The following is a 26,978-nucleotide window of genomic DNA, read 5'->3' on the forward strand; positions in this document are numbered from 1 at the left end:
CTAATATGCTGGTGTTGCCCCATACTTTTTATTTTCACAAGTGGTAAAAGGAAAAAAAGACCCCCAAAATTTGTAACACAATTTCTCCTGAGTACGGAAATACCCCATATGTGGGTGTAAAACTCTCTGCGGGCTCACAACAAGGCTCAAGAGTGAGAGTGCACTATCTACATTTGAGGCCTAAATTGGTTATTTGCACAGGGGTGGCTGATTTTACAGCGGTTCTGACATAAACACAAAAAAATAAATACCCACATGTGACCCCATTTTGGAAACTACCCCCCTCACGTAACGTAACAAGGGGTATAGTGAGCCTTAACACCTCACAGGTGTTTGACGAATTTTCGTTAAAGTTGAATGGGAAAATGAAAAAATAAAAATAAAAATCACAAAATTGCTGGTGTTACTCTAAATTTTTCATTTTCACAAGGGAAAATAGGAAAAAAGCCCCTAAAAATTTGTAGCTCCATTCTTCTGTGTAAGAACATACCCCATATGTGGATGTAAAGTGCTCTATGGGTGAACTACAATGCTCAGAAGAGAAGGAGCGCCATTGGGCTTTTGAAGAGATAATTTGTCCGGAATTGAAGGCCATGTGGGTTTATAAAGCCCCCATAGTGCCAGAACAATGGACCCCCCCCCCCGCATGTGACCCCATTTTGGAAACAACACCCCTCACAGAATTTAATAAGGGGTGCAGTGAGCACTTACACCCCACAGGTGTCTGGCAGATTTTTGGAACAGTGGTCCGTGAAAACGAAAAATTTGATTTTTCATTTGCACAGCCCACTGTTCCAAAGATCTGTCAAATGCCAGTGGGGTGTAAATACTCACTGATCCCCTTATTAAATTCTGTCAGAGGTTTCGTTTCCAAAATGGGGTCACATGTGGGGGGGGTCCACTGTTCTGGCACCACGGGGGGCTTTGTAAACACACATGGCCCCCGACTCCCATTCCAAACAAATTCACTCTTTAAAAACTCAATGGCACTCCTTCTCTTCTGAGCATTGTAGTTCTCCAGCAGAGCACTTGACGTCCACACATGAGGTATTTCCATACTCAGGAGAAAATGACCCCGAAAATGTGTAACCCCATTTCTTCTATTACCCCTTGTAAAAATGTAAAATTTGGGGGAGAACCAGCATTTTAGTGAAAATTTTTTTTTTCATTTACACATCCAACTTTAACAAAAAGTCGTCAAACACCTGTGAGGTGTTAAAGCTCACTATACCCCTTGTTACGTTCCTTGATGGGCGTTGTTTCCAAAATAGTATGCCATGTGTTGTTGTTTTTTTGCTGTGCTGGCACCCTAGGGGCTTCCTAAATGCGACATGCCCACCAAAAACCATTTCAGCAATATTTGCTTTCCAAAAGCCAAATGTGACTCCTTCTCTTCTGAGCATTGTAGTTCGCCCGCAGAGCATTTTACATCCTAACATGGGGTATTTCCATACTCAGAAGAGATGGGGTTACACATTTTGGGGGGCATTTTCTCCCATTACCTTTTGTAAAAATTTTAAATTTGGGGGGAAAAACTGCACTTTGGTGAAATATTTTTTTTTTTTATTTACAAATCTGACTTTAACGAAAAGTCGTCAAACACCTGGGGGGTGTTAAGGCTCACTATACCCCTTGTTATGTACCTTGAGGGGTGTAGTTTCCAAAATGGTTTGCCATGTGGGTTTTTTTCTGCTGTTCTGGCACCATAGGGGCTTCCTAAATGCGACAGGCCCCCGAAAAACCATTTCAGCAAAATTCACTTTCCAAAATCCCATTGTCGCTCCTTCCCTTCTGAGCCCTCTACTGCACCCGCCAAACACTTGACATACACATATGAGGTATTTCCATACTTGTGAGAAATTGGGTTAAAAATTTTGGGGGGATTTTTCTCCTATTACCCCTTGCAAAAATTAAAAAACTGGGTCTACAAGAACATGCCAGTGTAAAAAAATGAAGATTTTGAATTTTCTCCTTCAATTTGCTGCTATTCCTTTGAAACACCTAAAGGGTTAACAAACCTTTTGAATGTCATTTTGAATACTTTGAGGGGTGCAATTTTTATAATGGGGTCATATATGGGGTATTTATAATAAGAAGGCCCCTAAAATCCACTTCAAAACTGAACTGGTCCCTGAAAAATTTCGATTTAGAAAATTTTGTGGAAAATTGCTTCTATGCTTTGAAGCCCTCTGGTGTCTTCCAAAAGTAAAAACATGTCAACTTTATGATGCATATATAAAGTAGACATATTGTATATGTGAATCAATATATATTTTATTTGGAATATCCATTTTCCTTATAAGCAGAGAGCTTCAAAGTGAAAAAAGGCAACATTTTCAATTTTTCATAAAATTTTGGAATTTTTTCACCAAGAAATGATGCAAGTATCGACAAAATTGAACCTCTTCCTCTGTAAAGACACATGCATAAAACGATTCATTAGTCTTCCTCCTTAATTGAGGTCCTTTTTCTTCTGGAAAAACTGAACAGAAGTATTCATTAAAGGGGTACTCCGCCCCTAGACATCTTATCCTCGATCCAAAGGATAGGGGATAAGATGTTTGATCGCAGGGGTCCTGCCGCTGGGGACCCCCAGGATCTCGGCTGCAGCACCTCTCTGTCATTACTACACAGAGCAAACTCACTCCGTGCGTAATGATGGGCAATACAGGGGCCGAAGCAACATGACGTCACGGCTCTGCCCTCTTGTGATGTCACGGCCCGCCCCCTCAATACAAGTCTATGGGAGGGGGCGTGGCAGCCCCGTGGTAGAGAAGGATCTGGGTGTACTTGTAGATCACAGACTACAGAATAGCATGCAATGTCAGGCTGCTGCTTCCAAAGCCGGCAGGATATTGTCATGTATCAAAAGAGGCATGGACTCGAGGGACAGGGACATAATACTCCCCCTTTATAAAGCATTGGTACGGCCTCACCTGGAATATGCTGTTCAGTTTTGGGCACCTGTCCATAAAAGGGACACTGCGGAGTTGGAAAGGGTGCAGAGACGGGCGACTAAACTAATATGGGACATGGAACATCTTAGTTATGAGGAGCGATTAAAGGAGTTACAATTGTTTAGTCTTGAGAAGAGACGTCTAAGGGGGGATATGATAAACGTATATAAGTATATTAATGGCCCATACAAAAAATATGGAGAAAAACTGTTCCAGGTTAAACCCCCCCAAAGGATTAGGGGGCACTCCCTCCGTCTGGAGACGAAAAAGTTTAGTCTCAAGGGGCGACACGCCTTCTTTACCGTGAGGACTGTGAATTTATGGAACTGTCTACCTCAGGAACTGGTCACAGCAGGAACAAGTAACAGCTTTAAAACAGGATTAGATACATTCCTGGAACAAAATAACATTAATGCTTATGAAGAAATATAAAATCCCATCCCTTCCCCAATATCCCGCCACACCCCTACCCCTTAATTCCTTGGTTGAACTTGATGGACATATGTCTTTTTTCGACCGTACTAACTATGTAACTATGTAACTATGACCCCTCCCATAGACTTGCATTTAGGGGGTGGGCTGTGACGTCACGAGGGGGCAAAGCCATGATGTCACGATGCTCCGGCCCCTGTTTCGCCCGTCATTATGCACGGAGAGAGTTTGCTCTGTGCAGTAATGACAGAGAGGTGCTGAAGCCGAGATCCCGGGGGTCCCCAGCGGCGGGACCCCCGCGATCAAACATCTTATCCCCTATCCTTTGCATAGGGGATAAGATGTCTAGGGGCAGAGTATCCCTTTAAGGCAGTCGGCTAGTCCTTTATTCTCTTCTACATACCTTCCTTTCTTTGTTTTTAATTTAGTTATTACTTGTTTTAATTTCCTTTTTTCATTTATATATCAGTCACAAACTGAGCTACCGTAGTTTTTCTTCTGCCTGCGCTTTAGAAGTTCTTATAACTTGCTTGGCCTCTTTCTGCCTAGTCTTGTAGATTTCCCTATCTTTATTGCTCTGGGTTGTTTTATAATTACTAAATGCTAGCTTTTTGTTTTTAATGATTTTGGCCACTTCTGCTGAGTACCACAGTGGTCTCTTCCTTTTTCTGCTTTTACTGACAAGTCTAATGCAATTTTCTGTTGCCTTCAATAATGCGTCTTTTAAGTAGTCCCATTTCTCCTGGACTCTATGTAATCTGTTCCAGTCTGATAGGGGCTCATTTATGACTAATCTCATTTTTGAAAAGTCTGTTTTTCTAAAATCTAAAACTTTTGTTTTTGTGTGGTGTGACTCCTTCACTGTTCTTATATTAAACCACAGTGAGTGGTGATCACTAGACCCCAAGCTTTCGCCTACAACAACATCATATAACAAATCCCCATTTGTGAATACCAAATCGAAAATGGCCTCCCACCGGGTTGGCTCCTCAACCACTTTTTGTAGAGATAATCCCATTAGGAATTTAGAATATCTGTACTCCTGGCAAACCTAGCTATTTTGGTTTTCCAGTTTATATACGGAAGATTGAAGTCTCTCATAATGATAACTTCTCCTTTCATTGCCATTTTAGCTATTTCCTCAACTAGTAGATCATCTAAATTTTAGTAGATCATCTAAAAGTTGGCCAGGTGGTCTATATATCACACCTACACGAGTTACTGCATGATTACCAAACTGCAACATAGCCCAAACTGACTCAATGTTTGCCTCACTAACTTGTATTAGGTTAGATTTTATGCTATATTTCACACATAGGGCCACTCCTCCTCCTTTTTTGCCTTCTCTGTCTCTTCTGTATAAAGAGTACCCTGGTATGGATATATCCCAGTCATTACTTTCATTAAACCATGTCTCAGTAACAGCCACTAAATCTACATTCTCAGATGCCATTATTGACCCAAGTTCATTGATTTTATTACCTAAATTGCAAGCATTTGTAGACAGGACTTTGAGCTTGTCATTTCTTAACATCTGTGCTACTGACAAGTTCTGGCATTGTTTTGGTGGGCAATTGGACTCATGGATTTTCACTCTTTTGCCCACCCTTTCTAGTTTAAATACTCCTCAGCAAATACTTGGAATTGTTCACTGAGTACATTCGTTCCTTTGAGAGATGCAAACCATCTCTATTGTACAGTTCCTTTCTCTTCCAAGTAGAGCTATCATGAGACACAAAGCCAAATCCTTGCTCTTGACACCATTTACTAAGCCATAAGTTGAACTCCTTAATGCACCATCTGCCTATTATTCTGAACATTATCCACAGGCAGAACTTCAGAAAATGAAACAGTGGATGCAAAATCCTGTACATCATTACCAAGTGTGATAAAAGATTTCTTCACCTCTGAAACTTCATTGCAAGCCAGGTCATTTGTCCCTAGATGGACAAAAACATCCATGTCCCCTTCCTGCTTTGCTTGCTTAACAATATTAAAGGGGTATTGCAAGAAAAAAAATGATTTGACTATGCTACAGGGGCTGTAAAGTTAGTGTAGTTCCTAATATGGTGTCTGTACCCTTGTGTGATGATGGTCTCACAATTCTTATGTGATTTTCACCCCAATATTTATTTTTAACAGCATATAAAATAACTGTTGTCTCAGATTTTTCCCAGGTTGCAATGCGGCCGAGACCTGACTCACTAGTCAGCTGATGACAGGGAGCATGTCTGCTTCAATGGGTGGAGCGATCGCTTGGTGGAAGAGATATCAATCTGCAAATAGTGCAACAGCTGTAGACACCCTGATGGAAAACCACAGGTCTTTTGAATGGATGCAGCTAATTTATGTTTGAATGGGTGGGGTGGCTGATGTGTAGTAGGGAGGAAAATTTTATTATGGGATTTTTAGGCAAAGAAGGAAACTTAAAAAGGAAATACCAGTTCACAAAAAGCTAGCCACAGTGTTATGGTAATCTCACAACATAGCCATTTAGCCCCAAGACAAGCACCAGATACTTCCTAAGTATGTCCATTACTGTCTGCCAGGTACGTACTAAAATCACCTCAAGGGGATAACCCCTTGAAGAATACGTCTTCTATCTCTTCTAGCAGTAGCACCCGGGAGACATCTCACAAAACCATTTTGCTTATGCGCCACACTTCTTATGATTGAATCACCCAGCAACAGCTGCTTCCTTTCAGACTTTACTTTATCTTTTTTGTCCTTGACTGCAGTCTTGCATACATTAGACATAGGAGTCATGGTTTCTCACCCTCTGTGCTTGATCCAATATCCTTGTTGCCCTTACATTCTGAGAGTGCTGCAAATGAATTATGGAGAACCACAGACTGTGGCACATGTCTTCTATCCACAACTCTAAGTCTTCCAGAATCTACAGTAACCCATCTGCTATTTCTAGGGGTCCTCTATCGCAGTGCCATTGCAGAAGTCCCAGCCGGAGTTTGTTTAACAGATAATTTAAATTTAGATTTCAAAAATGCAATTTCCTGCTGCAGTAAGGAGAACTGTCTACAGATCTGACAGCATCCAAACCTCCAAAGAGTGGAACATGAAATAAATGCACAACAATGCATGCACTGAACCAAGTCTGCCATTTTAAAAAGGAGAAAAATTGTAAACAAACAAATTTTACCTTTTTTAGATTGTATCCACCTCCAGCCTACCTCCTGATTATCTGCTGCAAAATCTCTCCAATGCTTTTAGAAATAGCAGCACTTTGAATATGAATTAGGCCAGCTAATGAGTCAGTACCTATATATACGCACACTCCCTCACAAGCTCCTCCCCCAACAACATATGAAACACCTTAATGAGCTAGGACCATAATAGCAAACAACTGAACAAATTCCTTACCTGTTCTCAAGCAGCGGTCAGCAAAAACACAGATGTTGCAGTTGAAAACTCCAGTCTCCTGCAATATCTCTCCAATGCACTTAGAAATAGTAGAGCACTTTGAATATGCAGCTAATGAATTAGGCCAGCTAAAGAGTCAGTGACTATATATACACCAGTGTTTCCCAACCTATTTCTGCTCGGGGTACCCCTCCGGGGAAAAAAAATCGCGAGGCAGCCCTACCGAAGAGTTGACGAGCAAAAAAAAAAAAAAAAATGCACAAAATGCACAATTGTGGGTATGCAGATTACAGTGCTTCTTTAGACAGCAACTCACAAATGACGTCTTCTATTATCAGCATTGTTCCCTTTTCTTCTCCATCATGACAATTTCTTCCAGCCACAATTCTTCACCGTTAAACCCGCAAAACAAACCTATTAGGCTCTGCACTTTTTTTTTACATGGGTGACAGAGGGGTGTACATGTGTGACAGATGGGTGTAGACGAGTGTACATAAGTGGCAGAGGGGTGTAGAAGAGTGTTCATGGGTGACACGGGGCAAAGGGGGAGATAGAGTGGTGTACATTGGTGACAGAGGGGTGTTGGGGATGGACAGGAGTGTACATGAGTGACAGGAGTGTACATGGGTGACAGGAGTGTAGAGGAGTGTACATGGGTAACAGAGGGGTGTACATGGGTAACAAAGGGGTGTACATGGGTGACAGGTGGGTGTAGAAGAGTGTACATGGGTGGCAGAGGAGTGTACTTGGGTGTTAAAGGGGTGTAGAAGAGTGTACATGGGTGGCAAAGGGGTGTAGAGGAGTGTACATGTGTGGCAGAGGGGTGTAGAGAAGTGTACATGGGTGACATGGGGGGTGTAGAGCAATGTACATGGGTGTGAGAGGGGTGTAAAGGAGTGTACATGGGTTGCAGAGGGGTGTAGAAGAGTGTATATGGGTGGCAGAGGTGTGTAGAGGAGTGTATATGGATGACAGAGGGGTGTAGGGGGTGACAGAGGGGTGGACATGGGTGATAGATGGGTGTAGAAGAGTGTACATTGGTGGCAGAGGGGTGTAAAGGAGTGTACATGGGTGACAGAGGGACTTAGGGGGTGACAGATGGGTGTACATGGGTGACAGATGGGTGTAGAAGAGTGTTCATGGATGACAGATGGGTGTAAAAGAGTGTACATGGGTGGCAGAGGGGTGTAGAGGAGAGTACATTGGTGACAGAGGAGTGTAGAAGAGTGTACATGGGTGACAGAGGAGTGTAGAGGAGTGTACATGGGTGGCAGAGGACTGTAGAAGAGTGTACATAGGTGACAGGGGGGTGTAGGGGGTGACAGAGGGGTGGACAGGTGTGACAAGGTGGTAACAGAGGAGTGGACAGGGGTGACAAAGGGACAGAGGGTTGAATAGGGGGTAGACATGGGTTACAAGGATGTGGTCAGAGGGGTGGACAATGGAGAGTGAACATGGGTGACAGGGGGATGGACAATGGTGACAGAGAGGTGGATAGGGGGGGTGGCCAAGGTGGACATGGATAACAGGAGGGTGACAAGGGGGTAAAAGAGGGCTGGACAGGAGTGACAGAGAGGCGTGGACTGGGGTGACAAAGAGACAGAGGGGTGAATAGGGGGGTAAACATGGGTGACAGAGGGGTAGAATTGGGGTGGTCAGATTGGTAGACAGGGAGGGTGAACATTGGTGACAGAGGGGTGGATAGGGGGGTGGCCAAGGTGGACATGGATGACAGGGGGTGGACAAGGATGACAATGGGGATCAAAGAGGGGTGACAAAGGGACAGAGGAGTGAATAGGGGGGTGGACAAGGGCGACATGGGAAGACTGAGGAGTGGACATGGGTGACAGGGGGTGGACATGGGAGACGGGGGGTGAACAGGGGTGACAGGGGGTCAGAGGGGTGAATAGAGGGTGGACATGGGTGACAGAGGGGTAGAATGGGGGGTCAGAGGGTTGCCTGGGGGGGTGACAGGGGGATGGACAGGGGTGACAGAGGGGTGGCCATGGTGAACATGGATGGCAGGGGGGATTTACATGGGAGACGGGGGGGGGGGAATGGGAAATGGGGTGGTGAACAGGGGTGACAGGGGTGAATAGGGCAGTGGACATGGGTGACAGGGGGAAGATTGGGGGGTAGACTGGGGGGGGAACATGGGTGACTGGGGGTGGACATGGGAGACAGGGGGGTGAACAGTGGTGACAGGGGGCTGGACAAGGATGACAAGGGGGTAAAAGAGGGGTGAAAAAGGGGCAGAGGGGTGATTAGGGGGGTGGACATGGGTGACAGAGGAGTAGACTGGGGGGTGGTCAGAGGGGTGGACAAGGGGGTGAGCATGGGTGACATGGGGATGGACAGGGGGGACAGAGGGGTGGCAAAGGTGGACATGGGAGATAGGGGGGTGAACAGGGGTGACAGGGGGCTGGACAAGGATGACAAGGGGGTAAAAGAGGGGTGAAAAAGGGACAGAGGGGGATTAGGGGGGTGGACATGGGTAACAGGGTAGACTGGGGAGTAGACAGGGGAGGGGAACAAGGGTGACCGGGATGGACTGGGGGTGGACAAGGCGGACATGGATGACAGGAGGGGGGACATGGGTGACGGGGGGTGAACATGGGTGACGGGGGGGGGTGGTCATGAGTGACGGGGGTGGACATGGGTGATGGGTATTGAACATGGCTGACGGGGAGGACATGGGTGACGGGGGGTTGGACAGGGTTGAAAAGGGGTAACAGAAGGGTGGATAGGGTACAGTACCTTAAGCAAGCCAGCACGGGAATCCGCACGGCTTGCAGTTCCACGGCATCTTCCCCTCTTCGGTGTAGCAGGGCACCATTTTCAGTTCACTGCGCCACAGGGAAACGCTGGGGGAGGCTGTGTGCGATGTGCGCAGGCAGGCTTCCCTTCCCCCCTGCACTGCCATGAGTCACAGGCTCGCAGGCTGAGGCGGGAAATTGAAAACACCTGAACAAATTCCTTACCTGTTCTCAAGCAGCGGTCAGCAAAAACACAGATGTTGCAGTTGAAAACTCCAAGTCAGTCTCCTGCAATATCTCTCCAATGCACTTAGAAATAGCAGCACTTTGAATATGTAACTAATGAATTACGCACTCCCTCACAAGCTCCTCCCCCAACAACAAATGTAACACCTTAACCCCTTAAGGACTCAGGGTTTTTCCGTTTTTGCACTTTCGTTTTTTCCTCCTTACCTTTTAAAAATCATAACCCTTTCAATTTTCCACCTAAAAATCCATATTATGGCTTATTTTTTGCGTCGCCAATTCTACTTTGCAGTGACAATAGTCATTTTACCCAAAAATGCACGGCGAAACGGAAAAAAAATCATTGTGCGACAAAATCGAAAAAAAACGCCATTTTGTAACTTTTGGGGGCTTCCGTTTTTACGCAGTGCATATTTCGGTAAAAATTACACCTTGTCATTATTCTGTAGGTCCATACGGTTAAAATGATACCCTACTTATATAGGTTTGATTTTGTCGCACTTCTGGAAAAAATCATAACTACATGCAGGAAAATTTATACGTTTAAAAATGTCATCTTCTGACCCCTATAACTTTTTTATTTTTCCACGTACAGGGCGGTATGAGGACTCATTTTTTGCGTCGTGATCTGAAGTTTTTATCGGTATGATTTTTGTTGTGATCGGACTTTTTGATCACTTTTTATTCATTTTTTTAATGGTATAAAAAGTGACCAAAATACGCTTTTTTGGACTTTGGAATTTTTTTGCGCCTACGCCATTGACCGTGCGGTTTAATTAATGATATATTTTTATAGTTCAGACATTTACGCACGCGGCGATACCACATATGTTTATTTATTTATTTTTTTTACACTGTTTTATTTTTTTTATGGGAAAAGGGGAGTGATTCAAACTTTTATTAGGGAAGGGGTTAAATGACCTTTATTAACACTTTTTTTTTACTTTTTTTTGCAGTGTTATAGGTCCCATAGGGACCTATAACACTGCACACACTGATCTCCTATGCTGATCACTGGCGTGTATTAACACGCCTGTGATCAGCATTATCGGCGCTTGACTGCTCCTGCCTGGATCTCAGGCACGGAGCAGTCATTCGTCGATCGGACACCGAGGAGGCAGGTAAGGGCCCTCCCGGTGTCCGATCAGCTGTTCGGGACGCCGCAATTTCACCGCGGCGGTCCCGAACAGCCCGACTGAGCAGCCGGGTCACTTTCAGTTTCACTTTAGAAGCGGCGGTCAGCTTTGACCGACGCTTCTAAAGGGTTAATACTGCACATCGCCGCGATCGGCGATGTGTGGTATTAGCCGCGGGTCCCGGCCGTTGATGAGCGCCGGGACCGACGTGATATGATGCAGGATATCGCGGGAGCCGGCGCAGGACGTAAATATACGTCCTGCGTCGTTAAGGGGTTAATGAGTTAGGCTCTAGCAAACAGGACAAGCAGGGCTCTGTATGCTGAGAAAAAGCAGGGCTCTGTGCACTGAGGACAAGCAGGGCTCTGTACACTGAGGACACACTTCCTGTATTTGGTCTCCTCACAAAGATACACAGGCAATAGCTGCAGGGACAGCATTGCTTCACCCAAAAATATAAAAAAAATATTGAATCAATGTATATTACAAATATACATATAATAGTATTATCTACATTATATCAAAAGTTTTTGTTAATGACAGGTACACTTAAAAGGGATACTACGCCCCTAGACATCGTATCCCTTATCTAAAGGATAGGGGATAAGATGTCTATTCACGGGTGTTCCGCAGCTGGACCCCAAAGGATGGGGATAAGATATAGATCGCAGGGGGGTCCGACTGCTGCCGTACTGGCCCTTTCAATTTCAGAGCTTTGACCCGCGCGTGCCCTAGGAGACAGGGACACGTGCACCAGAGCTGAGACACAGTGGAGGAGGTGGCAGAGGAGTGAGGTAAGTGATAGGCCGGGATTCACATGCAGGCGCGTCCCGCGATGCGAATCCCAGCCCCGCCGGGAGCAGGAACAATGCGCTTGTGGCAGACATATGCGGCCGGAACGCCGGCTGTAACAATTTGGTTAGACCCTTACATGCTTTTCTACAAAACTTTTCACAAATATGCACCCATTGTCCTACAATCTATTTTCTCCATCAACCAAACCATTTGTATCCTTTTGCTCAGCCTTTTATTACACCACTTCACTATTTTCTGCATGGCTTCTCCTCTGCTGCAACCATTCAACGAAACTGTTCTAGACCATAAGACTATAAAACTCCAATTGTTTGAGGTCATGCAGCGATCAATATGGTTAGGTAAATGGGGATATAGCATATTGGTACTGTTGTCATTTGCATATGTAGGGGCACATGGGCGCCCCATCGCAGTGCCCCCTGAACTGGTGTTGTTATCGCCATCAAAGATGGCATATTTATAGCGCATAGTTCAAATGTATTGTTACTTTCCATATTAGACTCCCTCATAGATAAATAATAGGAGACAGTCTGTCTCCCTGCCTCATGAAAAATGGATGAATAAAGTGCCTCCACATCAATGCTCGCGAGGAGGAAACCCTCTTCTACCACCAAACCTTCCAATTTTCATAGAAGGTCCTTTTTTATCCCAGTCACAAATAGAAACAAAAGAGTCTGGCACTGCTGCCAATACCAAAACAACCACTCAACTAGTAGACACCAGCTGCTCTCAGTGGATGTCAAACAGGGGTGCACTCCAAATGCAGTACAATCAAATGACAAATGACCAAAGTAGTGAAAGGATGCACTTACCCAATAGATTTGCTTAAAGGGATTTATTCACAAACAGCATACAAACGGACATCGGGTAGAAACAGAGGAGCAGCCTCACAGCGTCAGACTGTTTTCTGCACCCAAGCGCACTTCTTTGGGCTGCCGATCTGCGCCGCCGCTCACAGGTGAGTATTAAATAGACAGTCATAGGGTTGCTATGGAGATATCTTAACAAATACAAGCAACGGTGCAAAACTAAGTAAAACCAATTATTAAAATGAACTGAGGTCATTGGGGTCATTAAGATCTGTCAGCTCCAGGGCTTCTAGTCTGAGGATCCATTTGCCTCACACTGGAGCAGTATTTTGTGGCGATCCCCTCCATTTTTCGGACATTCAATCCTTTCCGAGCCTGCAAATTTCAATACAGTCCCATTACCCCCATGACACTCATTGATGTGGGAAATAAGCCTGGGAGCATCTTTGCCAGTATGAATGGACCTTAGGTGTTCTCTCACACGTATGAACAGGCTCCTAATGGTTTGGCCCACATATATGAATTGACATGGGCAAAATAGGATGTAGACCACGTAATTGGTTCTGCAGGTTATGAACTGATTAACTACATGGGACAACCCTCCAACCTTAATCTCTCTAGTACCTAGATTAAACGCACATAAGCCTTTTATTACACTACTTCACTAACTTCTGCATTGCTTCTGCTCTGCTGCAACCATTCTACAAAACTGTTCTAGACCATAAGACTATAAAACTCCAATTGTTTGACGTCATGCAGCGATCAATATGGTTAGGTAAACGGGGATGTAGCATATTGGTACTGTTGTCATTTGCATATGTAGGGGCACAAGGGAGCCCCATAGCAGTGCCCCCTGAGCTGGTGTTGTTAACGCCATCAACGATTAAATAGCATCTTGCTATGCTCGCGAGGACGGAACCCTCTTCTACCACCAAACCTTCCAATTTTCATAGAAAGTCCTTTTTTATCCCTTGTGTAAGAGAGGAGGGCCATCATAAATTGCCTTAGCATTTAATTCAGGTAGATCCCCATGATCTGCCTCTGCCCGAAACTGAACGATGACCCCGTAATGGCGTAGTTCCCTTATCCAATTTGGGAAGGGTATAGAACGAGGGGATTATCTGTGTTTTAGGGTAGATAAATTGATATTCATTGTTGTATAGCTAGCAATCCATTATAACAACTGAGTTAGTTCTAACTTGAAGGCCAGTGTTAGTTCATCCAAAATTCTATGGCTCATATCGAGATAATCTATTTGATTAAGCAGAACTATAGGAAAGATTTATCAAAACCTGTCTAGAGGTAAGGTTGCTGAGTTGCCTTGATTGCTTGCTGTGGGTAACTCAGGAACTGTTCCCCTAGACAGGTCTTGATAAATCTCCCCCTATGTTCTCCCTTATCAGAGGGTTTTATGATGATTTCCTGATTATAATCCATTGCAGTAATGTTAAGGTCTTCCTTTTTTTTTTTTTTTTCGACAGGTGCAGGGGATTCCTTCATTTACAAGATACTGTATTTCAGGAACACCAATTTTACAACTTTTTTAGGCCTACATTTGGTAAAAGGACCTTTATCTTTGACTTTCTCATTGGATTCCAGCAATTCTGCTAAATTCCTGGCAACTGGTAATTTCTCTAGCAGGATTCCTAGTTCATGGCTTTCAGTTTGTTAAAGAAGATCTGTGTTACACATTTTTTATAATCCCCTGTGCCAGGGCTGCAAAAAGTAACAAAACAAACTTTAACTCACCTTCCGACGTTCCCCTGTTGCGCCGATATCGGCATCATGGTCCTCTGGTGATCGGCTTCTTCCTGCTTCCTGGGGACGGTGACTCATACTGCGCTCAGCGTATCGCCGGCCGCAGTGATGTCCCGCCTCAGGCGGTGATAGGCTGAGCGCATGTAAGGAGCTCGGGCAGCAGGGAGAAGGAGATAGAAAGCACTGTCCGCTTTGTTAGCACTTTCTGGCTTCCTGTACTGGCACACAGCCTGTAAGATAGGCAACATTACTTCCGATTTGCTGCATATCTTCCATTCAGCTCCCTTCTGCTGTCGGGTCCTGAAGGAGAGGGTAGTAGAGTAGTATCAGAGCATGGCAGCCAGATGAGTAGAAACAGCAGATAAGGAGCAGAACTGTCTGTGCAGTGCCACCCCCTCTGCATGATGTGACCATCAGCAACATTCCTGAGGTCAGAGGTCCTGACTCCTGACCCCCACCAAGGCTGTCCCAGGATGAAGGAAGAAGTCATGTGAGAAGCCTGTCTGTATCACCAAGGTCAGTGTATGTATATGTGTATGTACAGTTAGAAATGATAATTGTATGTATATGGGTGTATGTTTGTGCATGGTTGTGTGTGTGTGTATGTGTGTGTATATATATATATATAATAATTTCACATAATGGACAATATAAATATGAAATGACACAAGTAAAAACTATTGAACATGCTTACTTATAGTTATTTAATACTTTTAAAGCCTTTGTTGGTAATGACAGCTTCAAGACCCCTCCTGTGTTGAGAAACCAGTCTCAGGCATCACAAACTCCATAATGAGAGTCAATATTAAATCTTAACTTTAAATTGTCAAAATAATTGGAGTGCGGACTGCAACCGCTCATGCCCAGTATTAGGATCGCCTCATCATCTACAGCAGTGGTGTGTGTAGCCAGCAGTGGTATATTTTTCTTAAGGTCCCTTTGAACTGGGGCTCTGTATTACGTCTTATCATAAATTGGGGAATATTGTTGGAGGTCGTTGTTACCCACACCTTAGAGTTCTTATGAATTTCATTCTAATTCAGTGTCTATTTGGTGGCTTTGCATTCACCATATGGATACATATTGTTGATGCTAAGTGGTTCCTGAGCTGCCTTGTCTTAATCTATAAATTAACTGGGTGAGGAGTCAGGCAAGCCTACCTTCCCCTCCAGCCATCTGTTTACCCCCACAATTAAGCATATCTTAGAGTATCCATATACTTGGCTTTTTTTCTGTTTATTTTATTACGACTTCAAAATTACCATATTTTTCGCCCTATAGGACGCGCCGGCATATAAGACGCACCCAATTTTAAAGGTGCAAAATCTAGAAAAAAAAGATTCTGAACCCAACAGTGATGTTCAACCTGCGGACCTCCAGATGTTGCAAAACTACAACTCCCAGCATGCCCGGACAGCCAACGGCTGTCCGGGCATGCTGGGAGTTGTAGTTTTGCAACATCTGGAGGTCCGCAGGTTGACGACCACTGGAGGAGGTAATACTCACGTGTCCCCGCCGCTCGGGACCCATCACCGCTCGTCACCGATGCCCTGGATGTCGCTCCATCTCTGTCACCGCGTCACCGACGCTCCGGACATCTTCTTCCCCGCTCCGGACGTCTCCTTCCACACTCTCCGTCGCCGTCATCATGTTGCTATGCACGCCGCTCCTATTGGATGATGGGACGGCGTGCGCGACGACATGATGACATCGAAGGAGAGCGCCGGCCATGCAGGGGAACCCGGCATGGAGCAGACACCGAGGAAGCAGGTAAGGTCCCTCCCGGTGTCCTGTAAGCTGTTCGGGATGCCGCGATTTCACTGCGGTGGTCCCGAACAGCCCGACTGAGCAGCCGGGATAGTGTCACTTTCCCTTCAGACGCAGCGGTCAGCTTTGATCGCCGCGTCTGAAGGGTTAATACAGGGCATCACCGCGATATGTGATGTCCTGTATTAGCCGCGGGTCCCGGACGTTGATGGCCGCAGGGACCGCCGCGATAGGTGTGTATTCGCCGTATAAGACGCACCAACTTTTTCCCCCCAGTTTTGGGGAAGAAAAAGTGCGTCTTATATGGCGAAAAATACGGTAAGTTTTAATCTGCACTATTGTTATGGTTTTAATCTGGGACACTAAGAGGCCAATTTTAATTGAGAGCAGTGACTACAACCTACAGCATGTATCTGTCGCTTCTAATATGCCCCAATCATTTTGAGCTGTCAGTTACGTTCCCTGAGCTGTCAGGACACGATAAGGTCAAATTTTGTTTGGGACTGCAGTGCTATAATTTTTCTCACCTCTAGTCATATTTTTTGGGGAGATTCCAGGCTTGTTTTTCTTTTATAATTTTTTAGGACATTTAAAAAAGATTTATTTTATATTTATTTATTATTTTATTTTATATCTAACATATTTATTGACAATAATGAAAAGATTTTCGTACAGCTTCATTGTCATTTTAGCGATGTACTGTATAGGTCAGAGCTGCTGAAGAAAGAATACCCCACCCCCACCCCAACAACTCAAATTTAGACATTTCAGTGGTGAGATAACTAGGATGAAGTTGATTACCCTAACAGAACTTCCCTGTCATCTAGACACTTCATAGCTAAACTTTTTAGGCTAGGTTAACATGGGCAAAAATGTGCGGAATGTCCGCCCGGAACACAAGAGCAGACATTCCGCACATTTGAATGAACAACCGGCACTAGGACCGTTCGGAAATACTCCATCTCACAGACTGTAATGCATTTCCAAGCGGAATCCACAGAAAGAATGGACAAGTCTATTCTTTCTGAGGACACTGGAATCTGGATTTTTCCACCGCGGAAATTCCGCTGTGTGTACAGTACAGCAGAATCCCATTGAAATTAATGGGACTCTGCTGCAGTGGAATGTCCCTGCGGAATTCCGTGCAGAAATTCTGCCATGGGAATATACCCTTAGAGTATCATTCCTGCACCATGCTATCACCAACATGAAATGTACATTCCCAATATACTAAAACCTACATGGATGAATTGTGTAAATCAGAAAGAAAAAATGTACACAGCGCCCTTTGGTGGACACAAAAACCACCGCTCTAGGTGTTCTTTAACCAGCGGCTTCAGTTGCGGCTGTCTGAGCATGCTGGGAGCTGTAGGTTTGCAGCAGCTGGAGGTTCACAGTTTAGAGACCACCGCTCTAGGTGTTCCCTAACCAGCGGCTTCAGTTGCGGCAGTCAGAGCATGCTGGGAGCTGTAGGTTTGCAGCAGCTGGAGGTTCACAGTTTAGAGACCACCGCTCTAGGTGTTCTCTAAGCAGCGGCTCTCCAGTTGCAGCTGTCAGGGCATGATGGGAGTTGTAGTTTTATGCCAGCTGCAGAGGCACACTACTATGGATTAAATAATTATAGACCAGAATAAAACAATATATCACAGACAGTAAGAAGTCATGCACTAGTCATGCTGTGCTGGAAGACACTGTCAGGGCATTGTACTGACTTTGTCCTGGGTGCAGGGACGTGCACACATAGATTATAAAGGGGGCTTGAGCCCCTGTCCTTTTAATGCACTTACCCTATAATGCCCTTACTTATTGGGACCTCCATGGTCCATTACCCCAAGTACCCTTTTTTTCTACTTGAGCCCCTGCCCCCCCAAAATGTCTGTGCATGTCCCTGCCTGGGTGTATTGTGACTGAGTGTACGTGGCAATAAGGGAGGAGTGAGTGGAGCACATCCCTGGAAGGAGGAAGAGCAGAGCGGTAAGAAGTCCCCGTTACTTCCACAGCAAACTGCTACTAACAGTGTTTTCCAACCAGGGTGTTTCCAGCTGTTGCCAAACTACAATTCCCAGCATGCCCGGACAGCCTTTGGCTGTCCGGGCATGCTGGGAGTTGTAGTTTGGTAACAGCTGGAGGCATTCTGGTTGGGAAACACTTATATAGAGAAACATTACTGCAGCACAATGCAGATGTCACATTGTTTTTACATACACAGTATATGTAAAAGTATAGTGTCAGTATAGAGGCTTTTGTACATAGAACTTAAAGGGGTACTCCCCAGGAAAACTTTTTTTTTTTTTTTAATCAACTGGTGCCAGAAAGTTAAACAAGTTAAGATTTGTAAATTACTTCTTTAAAAAAAAAAAAATTCTTAATCCTTCTAGTACTTATCAGCTTCTATTTGTTCCACAGGAAGTTATTTCCTTTTTGAATTTCCTTTTCATTTTAGGAACTGTCTGGAGCATGAGAGGTTTGCTATGGGGATTTACGCCTACTCTGGACAGTTCCTAAAATGAACAGTGATGTCAGCAGAGAGCACTGTGGACAGACAGAAAGGAAATTCAAAAAGATAAGAACTTCCTGTGGAGCAAATAGAAGCTGATAAGTACTAGAAGGATTACAATTTTTTAAATAGAAGTAATTTACAAATCTGTTTAACTTTCTGGCACCAGTCGATTTAACCCCTCAAGGACCATGGCCATGTATACACGTTCATGTGCCGTTAAGCAGGTATGGCGCTGGCTCCCGACTTAAGCCCACGTCATACCGGCCGGCCCCCAGCTGATTCTTGTAGCTGAGGGCCGGAGTTCATAGCCAACATGCGGCCGGCTATTAACCCTTTAGATCAGCGCTGTCAAAGCTGACAGCGGCATCTAAAGGTGCCTTTAACTGCTCCCTGGTGGTCCAGTGGGGGGGGTCTACCCTCCATCCGCCCCTCCCGCAACCCTCCCGCAGTCCTGCTGCAGCTGCAGCTCTCCCATTGATAAAGCCTGGCAAACTATAAAGATATAAGGTTAATTAAACCGCACAATCAATAGCATACATGTAAAAAAAAATCCTAATTTTTACTGAAAAGTGCACTGCGTAGCCCTCAAAAGTTACAAAATTGCGTTGTTTTTTTTCTACAAATATTTTTTTTCTGGCTTTGCCTTAAATTTTGTGGTGAAATGATTGATGTCATTACAAAGTACAATTGGTGGCGCAAAAAATAAGCCCCCATATGAGTCTGTAGGTGCAAAATTTAAAGCGTTATGATTTTTAGAAGGGTATGAGGAAAAAATGAAAGTGCAAAAACGGAAAAACCTGTGGTCCTTAAGGGGTTAAAAAAAAATTTTCCAGGGGAGTACCCCTTTAATACTGCAATCTGACTCTCTGGTCTATAGATTATGACTGGGGTGAGACAGACACATAGGTTACTTCCTGGTGTATTGTGATTTATTTTTTGCAGCAGTTGCTCAATTTGCTTATAAATGGCCTGCAGTACACTGATGCCACCAGGAGGTGTCACTATTTCCTTACATAAATACCAGGAACTATCCAATCACAGATAAGTGTCTTGTTGGAGCCTTAGGTCAACACTAGAGGAAAATCACTGTAAAGTTTCCTGTACACAGGAGGCCTGGGCTCCAGTCCATGGTAATATATTAGGATCAGTGATTATTACTGTGCAATAGTGGGAGATCATGTATCGCCAGTAACATTAAACCATATGCCGTTTTATTCGATTTCTCAGTTGCTAAAAAGTCCAGCTATGGCGAATTTATGCCCTGCTGCATCGCATAGATTATCATGCATGATATCAATATTACTTGCAATTTTTTGAGCTGTAGTAATGTAGTAATAAAAAAATATTAAAAATGAAAAAAGTAAAGTACAAAAATGGCATTGCATCATCACACACAATCATTTATGCAGAATGGATTTTTAAGAAATACTTAGCAGACATTTTTGCCCATCGAATTTTATATATTTATTTATTTATTAATCTATTTATTTATTTTTATCCTCACCATCCAAGAGCCATATGAGGGCTTGTTTTGCAATTTTTAAGTGTACCTGCTAGGCAATGTTCACCCAGTGGAAATTTTGGGGAATGTTCACCTAGAAAAACATGGTCAGGCATTGCGCAAATAGCGGGCGCTGGCAGGACATGACAGGGCTAGGACCACTTGGAAATGTGGCCTCTCCATTCCAAGCGGATTTTGCCGAAAGGATTGACATGTCAATTCTTTGGGCGGAGGACAGGAATCTGGATTTCCACGGCAGAAATTTTCCCCCACAAAAATTCTGCCACGTGCGCGGTGCAGCAGGGGGCCCCCGTCACGCCCCCTCCCATAGGCTTGCATTGAGGGGGCTTAGCGTGATGTCACACGGGGGCAGAGCTGTAACATCACAATGCCTCTGCCCCGTGATCGACAGTAATCAGACCCGGAGGGAACACGCTCCGGGGACTGATTTTAACGGGGTGCGGCGTGGAAGATCATGGAGGTCCCCAGCGGCGCGACCCCCGCGATCAGGCATCCAAAGGATAGGGAATAAGATGTCTAAGCGCCGGAGTACCCCTCTAATGCTGGGTCCATTTCTTTACAATAGGACTCGTGCATGACATTTGTTGGGCATAGTATGGTTGTATCTTTATTCTGCTGGTCAGTATAGTTATCATTTTTGTTGTTTAATTACTTTAAAAAAAAATTGCCTGTGTAGAGGAAAGCTGTGCAGTTGCCCATAGCAACCAAGCAGGTGGCTTTTTCATTTTTCCGAGGCTTTTTAAAAAATGAAAGAAGCGATCTGATTGGTTGCTATGGGCAACTGCACCTCTCTTCCCCTAAAACAGGTTTTGATGAACTCCCTCCTTTTTTTTTAAGCATATTTATGGACATTTATCAACGGGTTTAGTCAGGTTTTCTTTACTATAATTGTCGCAAAATTGTCGCAACTGCGACTACGCGATTTTTCGTGGGCCTTTTTACTGGAAAGCGAGAAAAGCAAGTTTTCCAAAAATTAACTATGTAGTAATAATTTTAAAATGGACTACGGGTAGTCAGGTATTTATTAACTGCGACAGTTGCAACTGCGCAAAAAAAAAGTCGCAACAGCGTTAAAAATTGACTAAATTTACTCCAGCTCAAACATGGAGCAGAAAAAGCTACTACCAAAGTAAAAAAGGAAAAATTGCTTACGTGAAAGAAAATTATCAACAGGCTGAAACCAGTTGATAAATACGTCACACATAAGCAAAAAAAAAAGTAAGGAAAAAATTACTAAAAAAAAGAATACATAAGCAAACATTGATAAATGTCCCTCTTTGTGATACATACAGCATCATTTTTGCTCACATTATGAACCATTTTGGGGGGTGAATGTGTATTAATTATTTATGGATTTTTTGGCATTCTCTGTGCAGAATAAATAACTTGTTATTTTACGCCACAGAGTAAACATGCCAAGGATGATTTGAAAATCCGCCATATGTATGTCTGTTTTTCTTTATGGACAATTTCTACTACCTGTGGATTGCGTTTCCTAAAAAATCCATCCCTATGCATTGTGCTAGAATTTGTTATAGATATGTATAGTGGAATCTGCAATGTTAATCAGCGCCAAACTCTGCTATGCCTGCACATACACTAAGGCTAGGTTACAGACTACGGAATCTCCGGGCAGAAAATTTTCGCCCAGAGATTCCAAGTGCGGCCAGCGCTGACTGAATCAGTCAGCGGTAGGACCGCGCGGACACTGCAGTCTCCAATAGACTGCAATGTGTTCCGCGAGTATTTCCGCCTGAAGAAAGAGCAACGCCATTCTTCAGGAGGAAATTTCCAAGCGGATTTTCCGCTTACAAATTCCGCTTCACGAATTCCAAAGTGTGAATTTGTGAACGGAAACCCATTCATTATACAGTACATCTTAGTAAGGGGAATTGCAGGCGGAAATTCCGTAGTGTGAACCTAGCCTAGGGTATGTTCACACTATGGATAATGAACGGAATCTCCGCTCGCAGAATTCCGCGAGCGGAGATTCCATTCTGGCGGTCGCCGCCACCATACTTCGCCAGTAGCACCGCGCGGCACTGCACCATCACCGTTGACGGCTATGCAGTGTTCGCAGACTTCCGCGCAAAGAATGAACATTCGAACTTTCTTTGCACGGAACAATTTCAGCGGCGGAATTGTCCGCCGCTGAAATTCCGCAGTGTGAACGGGTCTCGCCGAAACCCATTCACACTGATGATTATGTTCACAGCACGTAATTACGTAGTGTGAACATACATGGCAGTGTTTCTCAACCAGGGTGCCTCCAGCTGTTGCAAAACTACAACTCCCAGCATACCCGCACAGCCTTTGGCTGTGCGGGCATGCTGGGCGTTGTAGTTTTGCAACAGCTGGAGGCACTCTGCTTAGTAAACACTGTAGTATGGCAATCTCTTACTACAGCATAGTTTTGCCACAGTTGGAAAGCATTGTACTGCATATTAAGAGCATTCCTATGGAGGAACTACAAGTGACAGCATGTCCTGCCAAAGCCTAGCATATCTAAAACCCGGATGGGAGGAAATTGTCCACAGCCTTAGACAGATTTTTGCAGACAACTATCCCTCTAGTGTCTGGAAATGTGTTCAGCTTTTTTTTTTTTTTTTTCAATAACTTTATTACTCAAAATCATAGCCTCAAGGGTGGAGATCTTGGATATTAACCCTATCACAGCTGAACAAGTCTGAGAAGTTTTACAATGCGGTTATTTAGCCCTTCCAGCAGATAGAGGACAGACACGGTATATGCTATACGTAGAGTTATTGAAATTCTGAGGTGCGAAGGCGAAGCTCTGCCCTGGCCCCAGATCTTAGCTGATTGTCTCCGGCATGGGTAGGGTTAAGCGTGGAGCATACAGCGTGGCAGTGTGTAGCTGCTTGTGATCACACATCTGGCTCTTGAGAGGTAGGTGACTGAAGGGCTGTGCTTCTATTGACCATCACAAATGCAAAGGATTTGGGCTAACAAAAGAGAAAATAAGTAACTTTTTGGGGGGATTTAAAAGTTTTCAAAGTTGCAAAAAGTTTTTGTATGGTCATAAAAACTGTTACAGTAGGGGCGGTGGGGGTCATAGATATTGGTTGCGCAGTAATTGAAGATTGTATTATATATCCGTACATTATAATTACACATAGACATATTGATAGATGTGTATATTGATGTAGCAGAGCTCAGTTTGTTACATGGCACATCTTTGTACAGGGATTTTAGATAGGACTCCAATAACATAGTGTATTGACACATTCAGCTCTGCTTCATCTGTATATACAGACAGGAGGGTTCGTATGTGAATTAGTCTTTAAAAAATGTAAACGTAGCTTTTCTTTTAAGAATAGTGTTGGGCGCGAATATTCGCATTTCGAATTATTATCGCAAATTCAGGAATATTGCGAATATATTCCCTTTATATTCGAAATTACGAGTATTCCCTTTTTGTCGCATATGGAAATATTCGCATATTCCTTCTTTTCACTTGTGGGCCAATTAGAATGATGCAAATACACTTCTCAGAGGTTATCAACAACATCCTTAGCAACCAATAGTAAAGTTGCCCACCCCCTCATTGTTTTCTTCCTTGGATACGCGAATATGCAAGTATAACGAATTCGTGAATATAAGACGAATATTCATCTATATATTCGCAAAATATCGGGAATTCAAATAGTGAAATCACTACCGTATTTTTCGCGTATAAGACGCACTTTTTCTTCCCCAAAACTGGGGGGGGGGGGGAGTTGGTGCGTCTTATACGGCGAATACACACCCATCGGTTCGGTCCCTGCGGCCATCAACGGCCGGGACCCACGGCTAATACAGGACATCACCGATCGCGGTGATGACCTGTATTAACCCTTCAGACGTGGCGATCAAAGCTGACCGCCGCGTCTGAAGCCAAAGTGACACTAACTCGGCTGCTCAGTCGGGCTGTTCGGGACCACCGCGGTGAAATCGCGGCGTCCCGAACAGCTTACAGGACACCGGGAGGAACCTTACCTGCCTCCTCGGTGTCTGCTCCGTGCTGGGATCCCCTGCATGGCCGGCGCTCTCCTTCGACGTCATCACGTCGCCGCACACGCCGTCCCGTCATCCAATAGGAGCGGCGTGCGTAGCGACGTGATGACGGCGACGGCGAGCGTGGATCCCGGGGAAGAAGACGTCCGGAGCGTCGGGGACACCACGGGGAAGCGGCGACAGTGATGGAGCGACATCCAGGGCAGCGGTGACGAGCGGTGATGGGTCCGGAGCGGCGGGGACACGTGAGCACTATCTCCTATACCAGTGGTCTTCAACCTGCGCACCTCCAGATGTTGCAAAACTACAACTCCCAGCATGCCCGGACAGCCAACGGCTGTCCGGGCATGCTGGGAGTTGTAGTTTTGCAACATCTGGAGGTCCGCAGGTTTAAGATCACTTTTGGGTGCAGAATCTTTTTTTTCTAGATTTTGCACCTTTAAAATTGGGTGCGTCTTATATGCCGGTGCGTCCTATAGGGCGAAAAATACGGTATTTAAGAAGACAGCATGGTTCAGTGCTCCCCCAACAATGCGTTACCGGGTAAACAACACTGCCATTGTCCTATTTACAGAAGCTGGTGACTTGCTGATCATAGCAAACCAACACTAAAGGTTTTCCTGCCTTGGGAATGTGTGCGGATTGTATGTGTACATTTTCCTAACTTTTTTTTTTGCTACTTTGTAAGTATATTTGCCTCTTTTACGGGTGACCGGTTGTATGACTAGACAGAGTTTATTGTCGTAACCACATGATACAGCAAACACAGCCTCACCGTAGAGCACTGCGTCATGGGGATAAAGTTCATAGCTCCACCTGGATATAGTGCGCTATTACAATAATGACACACAAGCACAAAGTATAAGTGTATTCCTTTTGTGCTAAATGTAGAACATTGAGACGCATACACAGTGAAGAGGATTAATCAAAAATTGTGTAGAGGAAGAGTTGTGCAGTTGCCTATAGCAACCAATCAAATTCCTTCTTTTTTATTATTCTTATTATTCTTATTTTTTTTTAAAGGCCTTGGAAAAATTAAAAGAAGCAATCTGATTGGTTGTTGGTCACCTTTTCTCTGCACAGATTTTAATAATCCCCCCTCATGTCTCTTATGAGCGATGGGTACGATCACACGCACCAGGATTGCTGCAGATTTTCCATCCAGATGGATGGAAAGTATAGCAGCAGTTAGACTTCATTCACATTGCTGCCGGACTCCGCTATTCAGAGTTCCATTGGCAATTTGGGCAGAAGGACGAGAGTTTAGCGGAGAAAAAAATAGTGCAAGCTCCTATTTTTTTTTCTCCGCTAAAATCCTGTAAAATTACCGGGTCACTGACAGACCTCATGCAAGTGAATGGGGGTCCGTCATGACCGGGTATTAGCCATTTAAATCCAACCCATTTCAGGGTCCGATCGGCTCCAGAAAAAAATAAAAAATTTGCCGATCAGACCCTTAAAGGGGTACTCTAGCGCTTAGACATCTTTGGATAGGGGACAAGATGCCTGATCGCGGGGGTCCCGACCGCTGGGGACCCCCGTGATCTTGCACCCCATTAAAATCAGTCCCCGGAGCGTGTTCGCTCCGGATCTGATTACTGTCGATCACGGGGCCGGAGCATTTTGACTTCAAGGCTCCACCCTGTGTGACATCACGTTCCACCCCCCTCAATGCAAACCTATGAGAGGGGGCGTGACGGCATCACACGGGGCGGAGCCTTGACATCCCCAGCGGCGGGACCCCCGCGATCAGGCATCTTATCCCCTATCCTTTGGATAGTTGATAAGATGTCTAAGCACCGGAGTACCCCTTTAATGGGTCAGATGCAAACGGCTGTGTGAACCTAGCCTTAAGTGGATGAGGTTTGAACCAATCCTATCCACATTCTGCAGGGGTAATTTAAATGTGTAAATTGATCCTGTGTGTAATCTTAACTCCATACCAGCCATGAATTATCAAAATGTGAAAGAGATTTTGTCCACAGTGACCAATCGCAGTCCAGCTTTCATAACTTAACAAGTAAAGTGAAAGGTGAGTTGTGATTGGCTGCTGTGAGCAGATTATTGATGGATTTCAAAACAATAAACAGGGGTATGACTTACATGTATAAAATGCAGTTTTATTGGTTATATTCTATTAAAAACAAACATATAACCCCTTAGACAGAACAAAAATGATTCACCTGTGATCTCCACCCTGCATGGACAGGTTTACCTGAGAGTAGATCTCCCTGACGAGCTGCATGGAAACGAAACATCGTAGGAGATCAGGTCATGTTGTACTACATGCGGTTTTTCTATATATCAATGGGAATTGTGACTTTATATTTGCACCTTAGCACTTGCACTTTGTTTTTTCCTTAAAGGGAACCAATCATCAGATTTTACCCTATATAACGCTTGGCAAAGCGTTATATAGGGTAAAATCTTTATTTTCGCCATTTCCGGGGGACGCTGCTGCCCCCAGGGATGGTGAGGATATGAAGTTATAAACTAGTCGCCGCCGTAAGTAGTCACCTGGGCGGGAGCTCTTCTCATCAACTCCCGTTCTTCGGCCGGCAGCGATGCCCCCTCCGCTTGATTGATGGGCCTCGTCATCGTTCCGCTCACTGAACTGTATACACTTATCAGGACTGTACCAGTATAGGGAGAGGGTCCTGGGGCACAGGGGTCATTCTTATTAGGACGAGTGCCCCAGTTACATACCAGACAGTAAGGGGAAGGTTACACTAGGGCCATACCTGCACTACACAATAGGGACAAAGAGGGAGTGTAGGGACAGGATACATCAGCTGTCCCTGCCTGTATGAGATCTCCCATCTTAAGGTCCGAATTGACTAATTAGGCTAAAGGGTATGTGCAATATAGTATAAGTGCATGTGCAATAGGT

At 44.6% G+C, this 26,978-nt stretch overlaps 2 protein-coding genes across 5 annotated transcripts in view; one reads left to right on the forward strand and one right to left on the reverse strand.

Annotated features, from left to right (window-relative positions):
* Positions 1–26,978, reverse strand: part of LOC130355876 (toll-like receptor 6) — a 51,324-nt gene that overhangs the window by 22,165 nt on the left and 2,181 nt on the right. The window lies entirely within an intron of this gene.
* Positions 17,896–26,978, forward strand: part of FAM114A1 (family with sequence similarity 114 member A1) — a 43,027-nt gene continuing 33,944 nt past the window's right edge. The window contains exon 1 of one of the 4 annotated variants that reach the window (XM_056556771.1): positions 17,896–18,026. Coding sequence is in view for 1 of the 4 variants with exons in the window: in XM_056556734.1 (XP_056412709.1) it covers positions 25,947–25,983 (37 nt within the window). In the remaining 3 variants the exon portion in view is untranslated. Of the gene's footprint in view, positions 18,027–19,617; positions 19,683–22,764; positions 22,982–25,931; positions 25,984–26,978 lie in introns of those variants that run through there. The other 3 variants (XM_056556781.1, XM_056556762.1, XM_056556734.1) reach the window with 3 other exon arrangements.

The sequence above is a fragment of the Hyla sarda genome, chromosome 1 (genome assembly GCF_029499605.1).
Source record: "Hyla sarda isolate aHylSar1 chromosome 1, aHylSar1.hap1, whole genome shotgun sequence".
NCBI classification, from domain to species: domain Eukaryota; kingdom Metazoa; phylum Chordata; class Amphibia; order Anura; family Hylidae; genus Hyla; species Hyla sarda.